The sequence below is a fragment of the Nycticebus coucang genome, chromosome 4 (genome assembly GCF_027406575.1).
Source record: "Nycticebus coucang isolate mNycCou1 chromosome 4, mNycCou1.pri, whole genome shotgun sequence".
NCBI lineage: Eukaryota > Metazoa > Chordata > Mammalia > Primates > Lorisidae > Nycticebus > Nycticebus coucang.
In genome coordinates, this window is record NC_069783.1 from 129,775,572 (window position 1) to 129,784,540 (window position 8,969).

Below are 8,969 nucleotides of genomic sequence, written 5' to 3' on the forward strand. Positions count from 1 at the left end.
TTGAGGCTGCTGGGAGCTATGACAATGCCACAGCACTCAGAGCAACAGAGTGAGACTCCGTCTCAAAACAATAAAAAAATGGTTACAACTGCAGATATAAAGACAGAATGCACACCTGGGGGGGACCAGGATACAGCAGGCGGGTGGAAGGGAGGGGAGGTGGGAGCAGCCTGGACCCGGACGCTGGGGGACAGCACTGTCTGCAGGGATTAGTCCCGGGAAACCCTGAAGTCCCCCAGTTGTCCCGACATCCCCCAGCGATCTAACTGGGCACAAAAGAATTATGGAAACGCAAGAAGCTTCCAAAAGAGGCGAAACCGTTTATCAAGTCGATGCCGGCGCGGTTATCTACATTATCTACACATATCCACAAGTATCTACACCGCCTGCGGGCGGGGCTTTCGGGTTGTCTACACTGCAACCGCCGGCGGACCGCGGGCAACGCAGTCTCGGAGAGAATTAATAAATACCACTTCCTTCCGACTCTGGCTGAGCGCTTTGGCACTGGCAGGGACCCCACGGCCCTGGGGCTGGAGAAGGATCCCAGCAGCTCCGGGGACTAGGGAACCGGATACTTCCATGGCCTTCGGGGCAAAGCGTGGAGGGCAGGTCCGGCTGCCCGCAGCGGCCCCCGGGGCAGGGGACACGTGTCTTCGCCGGCCCTGGGCGCCGTGCGGCCTGGCGGAGCGCTCACCCCGTTATCTGGGGCAGTAGTCGTAGGAGCCCGGCGGCGCGGCCCCGGCCGACGAGTACATATTGGCGGCGGCGGCGGCAGCGGCAGCGGCAGCAGCGGCGGCGGCCGCCGGGCTCACAGCGGGATGGTGGTGGTGGTGCGGGTGCGCGTGCGGGTGGTAGCCGTGGCCGCGCAGGCCGGGCAGCGGGTAGGGCGCCGGGCGGCTCTTGGCCCCGAGGTAGTGGTCGTAGGCGGCGGCCGGGTACTTGTAGGGGTGGTGGTGCAGCGGCTCCGACGCGCCGGGCGCCTCCAGGCGCAGCTCCGGGTGCGGAGGGCTGGGCCGGCCTCCGGGCGCGCCGGACAGCGGCACCAGACCGCCTGCGCCGCCGGCCCCGGGCAGCGCGGGGCTCAGCACCCGGGCCAGCAGCTGCGGCGGGTGCACCGGGTCCCCGAGCACCGCGGGGCCGCTGGCGTCGCGCTCGAATTCTCGCCGGGCCTCGGCCGCGTCTGCAGGGAGGGCTGGAGTGAGCGCGGCCGGCCGGGACCACGAAGACCCGCCGACGCACGGGAGGCTGCGCTCAGCTGTGTCCCCGACCCTTCGGCGCGAGCCTTTCCAAGACCCGGCGCCCTCCCCAGGGGCCCGCGCCCCTCCGCGGGCGGCAGCGGCAGGCGGGGCACAGCCGTCGGGCCGGGCGGGCGAGTGCGCGCTTGCCCGCCGCCACGGCCGTTGTGCAACCGGCGGGAAGGCCGTGAGCGCCCCGGGGGCGCAGGCGGGGTCGGGCGGGGACCCGGGCCCGGGGTGGAGCCCGCGCAGGGCCGAGACCCGGATCCTACGACCCCGGCTCTACCTTTCTCCGCGCCGTTGGGCTGCGTGGGGGAGGCCACGGGGTTCCGCGAACGCGCGAAGGCGCTCATGAGCGGCAGCGCGCCGGGCCGGTGGTTCCGGGGCCTGCGGGAGGGAGGCGAGTCAGGGCGGCGCGCCCCGCCAGACGCGCGGGCGCTCCTTCTCCTTGGAGGACACTCACCAGTCCTCAGGGTCGCAGTCCCGGAAGCCTTTGGCGAAGGGGTTGCTGGCAATCTTGAGCTGCGTGATCTGCGGGAAAGCTGTAGTGAGCGAACAGCTGGAGCCCTAATGCCCGGGGCCACAACCTCAGCGAAGCACTGGGGAGCGTTAGTTCACCTACCCAGGGCCTCTCCCCGCTGCCCCAACAAGAACCAGCCCTGTCTGCTCCCTCCACCACGCGGGCTGTGTCTCCCTTCTGTAATGGAGGCTCTGCAGCCTCCTCTCTCAGAGGGGGATTCCTCTGGTGCCCCCAGTGAATGGGGATGGAGCCCCGGTGCCCCTGGCTGGGCTAGGAATGTGGTCACCTCTGCTCCCCCCCCACCTCGGGTGCCCTAGGAATTTGGATAAATCTGAGATCAGGCCCCTGATGAGGAGTTTCCGGAATGGTCTGGAAAACAAACTTTCAGGCTGCAGTGACAGTTGCTGCTGGGGAGGTCAAGCTGATAGGAGGCTGGGCCAGTCTGCTACAGGAGGGAGGGCAGCTTGAGATCCTTGGGTGTGGGGCTCCAAATGGGACCCTCGGCCCACAGGTCCGAGCCCTCCAGCCCTCCGGAAGCAACTGAATTGCACCCTCTTTCCCAAAAATGATGAATTTGCGGGTCCCCAGGGCCCCCCTGCAGGCCCTCACCCGGTGGTTCTGGTAGGCAGTGACTGCCGTGAACCTTGTCTCCTCAAACACAAAGGTTTTGAAGTTCTCCTCAGCGTACTTTTCACTGTCTTTGCGGGGGTCTACATAGACAACGTGGAAGCGGGGCTGGTATCTGTGCATGGAGTTGAGAATGATCTGGAAGAGAAGGTGGGGACCAGCTCGGGTGAGAGTACTGAACTGGGGGCTGAGGTTGGAGCCAAAGTTGAGTAGGCAATGCTCTTCTGGGTAAGATGGCAAAACCCTTTACTCCTGAGATAAGGCTGGGCCCCATTGGGCTGCCAGAAAAGTCCCACCTTAAGTCCCCGACCCTTGCAGCAGGGAAGCTGCGAGCCTCACTTGCTGGACTCCTTAAAGCCTCCTGCCCCCATCCATGGCCCCAAGCCTGCCAGTTAAAAAGCCTTCCGCATAAGATCAGAACTACAGCAAGGGGAGGGTGACCCCTCTCTCAGGCAAGGCCTGGGCTGTGTGACCTTTGACAAGAAGGCCTGATCTCCTAGCCTGGCCCAAACTCTGCCTCCACCTCGGGCCAGCCTGCAGGGATGCCAGAGTGCCCACACCTGGGGACAGCTGGGAAGCCTGGGGAAGACTGGGGAAGAGGGTGCTGCTCACGTGGCCGTTGTCATCCAGCAGGTTGTTGGTCAGCTTGAGCTTGTCAAAGGACACGATTTGCTTCATCCACTGTGCGCCCTTCGCAGGTGAGTCCGGGTGGTAGTGCACGCGGCCTGGTGTGGCCGGGTCTGCCTTCCCGGCCACCAGCCAGGAGGAGCTGTGGAAGGCGTACCTGGAGTGGCACGGGGAGGAGGAGCTCAGAGGGCCTTGTCCTCCACGTGCTGGGTGAACCCCAAAGGTCCCTCTGAGGAGTCTCCCCACCTGTCAGGTGGAGACCTGTGACCCCACAAGGCTGGGCGTTTCTCTTTGCGGACTGTGGAAAAACCAGAAAACTGCCCCTGGCCCCCAGTACGAAAAAAGGAGGAGTGGGAAGTCCAGTACTGGTTGGGGTGAGGGGGGGAGGATGGGTACTTCCTTCTTTCGCTGCATGCGGGTCCACGGGCCCTGGGTGGGTGCTGAGGTGGCAGGAGCCCAGAAGCCCAGATTTGGCCTCGCCTGTGGCCTCTGGCACAGGGCAGCCCACGTTCCTTTATTAATTGCTGTTAATTGTCTGGGTGGTTGAGGCCCGCCCTGCGTAATCTCTCCCGGCCAGCCCACCTTTCCGGCCTAGCTCTGGGACCCTGGGGATGGGGGAAGGGGGATGAGGCACTCAAGCTTGCCTCCTGGGAGTGGGAGACAAGAAGAAATGGGGGATGTATACTTGGCACACCTGCCTCAGGCCATGCCAGCCCAGGGGCTCCCAGCCTTTGTGACCTCCTGGGGTGGGGGTAAAGAGTGGGGGTCTAGAGTTGGACAGCTGAGGGGAGGGAGCAGGTCACCAGTTTGGAGAGGCAGGGTAGCAGGTGCCTGGGAGGACCTGCAGACTTCATGGTGTGGGCCCTGGGAGCCAGCACTTCCCAGGGCACCCTCCTGCGTGCACAGGGCTGGCCCAAGTGGCTCTGAGGGCTCACTCACCGGTAGCGCTTGTCGTCCACTGGCACAAAGTCCATGAGCAGCATGTAGTCAGCCATAGGGTCCATGCCGAAGAGCTTCACTTGGAACGTGGGGAACATTCGCCTGGGGTCAGTGAGGCCTCGCGTCACCTCCCATGGGCCACAGCGGTCCCCTTTCCGACCTGCCCAGGGACTGGTGGAACCCCAGCTAGGCCCTTCCTGCCAGCCTCAGTGGGCTGCGGAGTGAGCCCAGGCTGCGGGTTTCACCCCTACCCTACCCGCTCAAGCTCTAAACCAGAGTAGGCCCTGCTCAACGGCAGGCCTAGCAGAGAGGGCGGCCTCCTAGCCCTTTTCTGAAACAGAAATGACTAGCTCAGACTAGACCCCAGCCTTGGTGCCCCAACCTCTGCTTACTTTGCCAGCATAACCCCAGGCCTGGCCCTTGCTGATCTTTTGGTCGCCCGGACCTAGCCTCCACCAGCAGCTGGGCGCCCAAGATGCACCCGTGGCAGAGCCTCTTCAGCTCTAGGTGAAAACGGCTCCCGGCTCCAACAAAGTGAAACCAGGTCTTCCGTGTAATTTACAGGAGTCCCCATTGCCCTTTCAGCTGGGTCTGCGAATGCTCCCCAGTCCCTCTACGGAAGCCAAGACCTTAAGAGCCCACAACCTCTGACTCCCAGGCCCTGGCCCCACACTGGAGTCTCCCCACATTCCTCGGGATACAGACAAGTTCCCGCTTCCCCCCACACGTATCTCCAAGACACAGCTTGCTGCCCGAGGTGGACCTAGCCTGTGCTTGTACAGCTCCCCAAGGCTCCCCTCCTCTGGACCCTGACTTGGTGACTGAGGGCTCTTGAAAGGACATCGTGTAGCTACTGGATGGGCTGTTGGCCTCAGGCTGTCCCCCCACCCCCATGGAGCAGCAGTACCAGCCACTGGGCCCTGGAGGACAACATGTGAGAGACTGGGCGCCCATTTGCCTTCCTCACTGCCTCCCCTCACAGGCAGCTCCCTGTAGGCAGTGGGCAGAAGGCAGAGGCCAGAGGCCAGGAGCCAGTCCTCCCCACAGGCCTGCCACCCCAACTCAAAGCCTCTGCAGAGTATTCTGGGGCGAAACCCAGCACCAACTAGGCCCTTGCTGGGGTGGCCGGGACTGGAGGCCAGGCTGCCACTGTCCTCAGGAGGGCTCATGTGCCCAGGGACAGCCAGGAGAGCCTGGAGAAACCGTCCAAGGCTGGAGCGGGGCTAAGGCCCCTGGTTCCCCAGGGCGGACAGCTGCGGCAGAGAAACAGAAACCAAGAGAAGCTTTGCAAACAGCTTGGTCCCTTGGTTATGCGGACACGAGCTGGTGTGTACATTAGACACAGCCCAGCACCCGCCTTTGTCTGCTGGTCAAATTGGGGACATCGCCAAAACTCGCTCCCCTTCTCTCTAGGCCCTTACAACAAATACAGGCCCGTGGCGGGCGGGCGCGCGTCCGGGAGCCAGGCCCCACAGCTACCTGAAATGCAGGCTGAAAACGCCCTCCGCGGCCACCGCCACACCGAACAGAGCACTGTTTTTAGGGTCCTAATTTCCTCCTAAAATTGTCCCATTGCCAGAGTGCTGCTCTTTATGTTGCCCGCATAGAATGTACTCCGGAACCCAAACCGGAGTTTCCTTGGAGGTGGGATCTACCGGGAACCGGCGCGGCGGGAGGCCCCTCGGACCCCGCTGCCCGCTCCCAGCCGGGTGCGCTCGGAGCTCGCCGGGTCCCCACGCGCGGCATCCTGCGGGTCGGCCGGGCCTCCCCACGAGGCTCCCCTCTGGCCGCCCAGCCCCAGCGCAGTCCCCTCCCGCTTAGGCGCAGGGTGGGGGAGTGTTAAGAGGGGCGCGCCGAGAGGCTGTCGCTGGAGCCGGGACCGTGGAGAGCGAAGGAGGCGGCAGGACTGAGAAGGGCCTGCAGGTGGCTGGGCTGCGCCCCACACCCGGCTCCTCGGCCCCACTCGCGCGGTTCCGGCCAAGGCCCCGTGGCCCGACAGTGGCCGCACGTGGGGAGGGTCGCGCGCAGGGGCTCCCTGACCTGCCGGCCTTGGTGACGATCATCTCCGTGCCCAGCTGGTTGAACTCGTCCCAGAGAGCCTTCATCTCCAGCTGCACGCTCACACTGGCCACCTTCGCGTTCTTCTTCACCGGCGCCTTGGCGGCGGCCGCGCAGCTGGCCCCGGGGCCCTCGGGCTCGGCGGCGGCGCTGGTGGCGGCCCCGGCGGCCGGTGCGAACGGGTAGGCGTGAGGCTGGGGGCCCGGGGCGCCGGGGGGGGCAGCGGCGGTGGCGGCGCACGGGTCGTAGCGCGGCGGCGGTGGGGGCTCGCGCGGGCCGTACGGGTCGGCGCCGGGCGACGCGGCGCCCGGGAAGCCCCCCGCGGCCCCCAGGCTGCTCAGGCTGCTGGCCGTGAAGGCTGCAACGTCGCAGAAGTGCGAGAGCTGCGTGAGCCACGGGCTGGACACTGCTGAGATCATGACCCGCGCGGGCCGCCGAGGTGAGCGCTGCCCCGCGCCGCCGGCCAAGTGGCGGGCGCTGCGCTGCGTGCGCCCCGGGCCGCGCCGCCCCACACCGCGGGCCGCCCCGCCCCGCCCCGCCCCGCGTCCCCCCTCCGCGGAGACAATGGCCTCACTCCCCTCCCCCGGCCTCGCCCCTCCCCCTCTCCTTCCCCCTCCGCGGCCCCCAGCCCGCCCGCCCGCCCGCCCGCCGCGGCGCGCTCGGCCCAGGGCCCCCCGACCGCCCCGACCGGCTCCCCGGAGCGCCGGCCGCGGCCCCTGGCTCTGCCGCCCTCCCGCGTCGCGCTGCTCCCTTTTCTCTCCCAGGTTTGCTGTCTGCAATTTATTTCTTTACTTTTGTCTTCCTCATTTAAATTTTCCCTCCTGACCATCTTTGCCTCTTGCACTATCTGTTTTGTTTCTCTTCCTCTTTTGCCTGTGAACTCCCCTTTCTTTCACTCTATTTTTTAAACCACCCTTTGTCTTTTTTGTTCTTTTCCTTTCCTCTGTCCTTCTCTGGTTTGTGTGGCTTTTCCTTCTTTTTCAAAAAAATAAAAACAAAAACCAGTCTTTTAAAAAAACAAGTTTAGTTTTCATCTTTAAATTTTTCTCTCGTTTTTCTCTTTTCTGCCGTTCTGGTTCTCCTTATTTCTCTTTCACGTCTTTCTTTTTTTCTTTCCTACCTTCTTTTTGGGGGAGGTTTGTGTCTTCTCTCCTTTTCTCAATTTCATCTCCAGTTACCCTCGCAGATTTCTTTCTCTCCCTTTCCTGTTTTCTGGAGCTCCCTGGCACTCTTTTCCCTTACCAACTTTCCTCCCACCCCTCCAAGCTCACGGCCACCTCTGCCATCCTTCCCGGCTTCCACTCCCCTCTCCCCAGCCTACATCTACCTTGCTTGTTTCAGAAGCTGGGCCCCCAGGCGGATGAGGGGACAGGCTTTGGGCAGGATGCCTTCTCTTCCTCTCTGCCCCAGAGTCATATTGGGGAGCCTGGAGCCCACCCTACCAAGGGTTCCCTCCACCTACTTTGCAACCAGGATCCACAGCAGCCCAGGCAGGGGGTCTGGAGGGTGGCCGGTGTAGACGGGGCCAGGAGGCTCACCTTCCATGTCCCTGGTGACAGTGCTGAAGTGCATCCCGGCTGGAGATCCTGGCAGCTGGTAAAACTTCGCCCGGTCTGAGGACCTGGGGACCGGTAGGAGGTGCGCTTGGCAGCTTCAGCTGCAACCAGAGAGGCAATGCTGAACACACTGGCCCGGGGAGGCAGCGGGCTCTGTGAGTCCATAGGTGCCTGGCGGCTTCTCCGGCACCGCCTCCGACTGCCTGTGCCCTGCCTCGCTTCGCCCAGCCCAGCCCACGGGGTCGGAGGCGGGGGGCCCATAGTGACATTCACAACCCCAGCCCCAGGCCCAGGGGATAATGGTGTCACAGGTCCCCCACTTGGGACCTGTAGCAGGAGCCCAGAGAACTGCATCACCGTGGAAGCGTGGGGCCTTCCTGCTTTCCAAGCTCCCTGCCCCTTGCCTCTGCTCCTAGGGACCTCCGTGACCAATGCCCTTTAAACATCCCTCTGCTGCTGCCAAGACCCAGCCTCCTTCTGAACCACAAAGCCACCATCATCTTCTACAGCCCCAGAGGAAGAAGTGGCTAGAGCACCTAGCCCCAGCCCAAGGTGGCAGGGCGGATGAAGCTCCCAGGACTGCCTGGGCCCAGCCCTGCCCCTACCCTTGGCCCCTCCCGCCTCCCCCTCCTCCCTGGCTGCCCCTGCACCTGGATAAGGAGAGAGCAGCTCACTCCCGGCCACTGGCAGCCTCGGTTCCTCGTTTCTGAGCACAGCAGGACAAGATCCAGCCTAGCAAATGCCCCACAGTCCCCTGAGGTCAGCTCACTGTCGTGGCCAGACCCAAGCAGAGGGACGCCGCCCAGGCCAAGCAGCCCGGGAGCCCCAGTGTCACGCGCACTTGGGCGCACCACCCACCTCTAGCTAGGACGCTTATACATCCGGAGGGTGGGCAGTGCCCGCTCCTCCGACCTCCCTGCGCACCGGCCTGGCGCAGGGAGGGCCAGGGGCGGGGCCTGGCCAGCCGCGGGGAGCTGAGGACACGTCGGAGAAGTCAGGCCGCTGGGTCCGGTGCTGCCCCCTCGGCCCTCGGCAGCCAGCCTGCCTGCTGGGAAAGGCTCTGCTGGCTGAGGTGCCTGACCAGACCAGGCAGGGCAAGATGAGGCTCACCACTCCAGCCTTGGAGCTTCTAGGCCCAGGCATCCCTGCTGCCAAGGCCTGACTTGGCCCTTACAGTCCCCATCTTCTGTCTACAGGGCTTCCTCTGAGCAGTTCATCGCGGCCATGGCCTTCCTGTCCAGGGTCTCTCCAGCTGGGTGTCAAGCCTGAAGCTTCTCTGCCTCCCAGGTCTTGCACTGAGGTGCCAAGGTCAGGGCCTCAGTTTCCAAGGTCTCTCTGGGAGCATAACACCCGCACTGTGTTTGGGATGGGAGGAAGGCAGGCAGCCTCTCCCAGGCTTTTACAAGC

At 64.3% G+C, this 8,969-nt stretch overlaps 1 protein-coding gene across 7 annotated transcripts; it reads right to left on the reverse strand.

Moving 5' to 3' along the window:
• Window positions 1-305: 305 nt before the first annotated feature.
• TBX1 (T-box transcription factor 1) lies at window positions 306-8,576 on the reverse strand. 7 transcript variants are annotated; one of them, XM_053588795.1, is made up of 10 exons: window positions 8,421-8,539; window positions 8,213-8,294; window positions 7,545-7,663; window positions 5,989-6,364; window positions 3,949-4,050; window positions 2,995-3,166; window positions 2,365-2,520; window positions 1,699-1,766; window positions 1,522-1,622; window positions 306-1,180 (listed from the first exon to the last, which is right to left on the reverse strand). In XM_053588795.1, exons 3-10 carry the CDS (start codon window positions 7,576-7,578, stop codon window positions 699-701), a joined length of 1,491 nt encoding a protein of 496 aa, XP_053444770.1. In that variant the 5' UTR covers window positions 7,579-7,663; window positions 8,213-8,294; window positions 8,421-8,539; the 3' UTR covers window positions 306-698. The 7 variants fall into 7 exon arrangements, with proteins under 7 accessions (XP_053444770.1, XP_053444771.1, XP_053444773.1 ...); XM_053588796.1 differs by having other exon boundaries at window positions 7,545-7,692; XM_053588798.1 differs by lacking the exon at window positions 8,213-8,294 and having other exon boundaries at window positions 8,421-8,576.
• Between the last annotated feature and the right edge of the window lie 393 nt (window positions 8,577-8,969).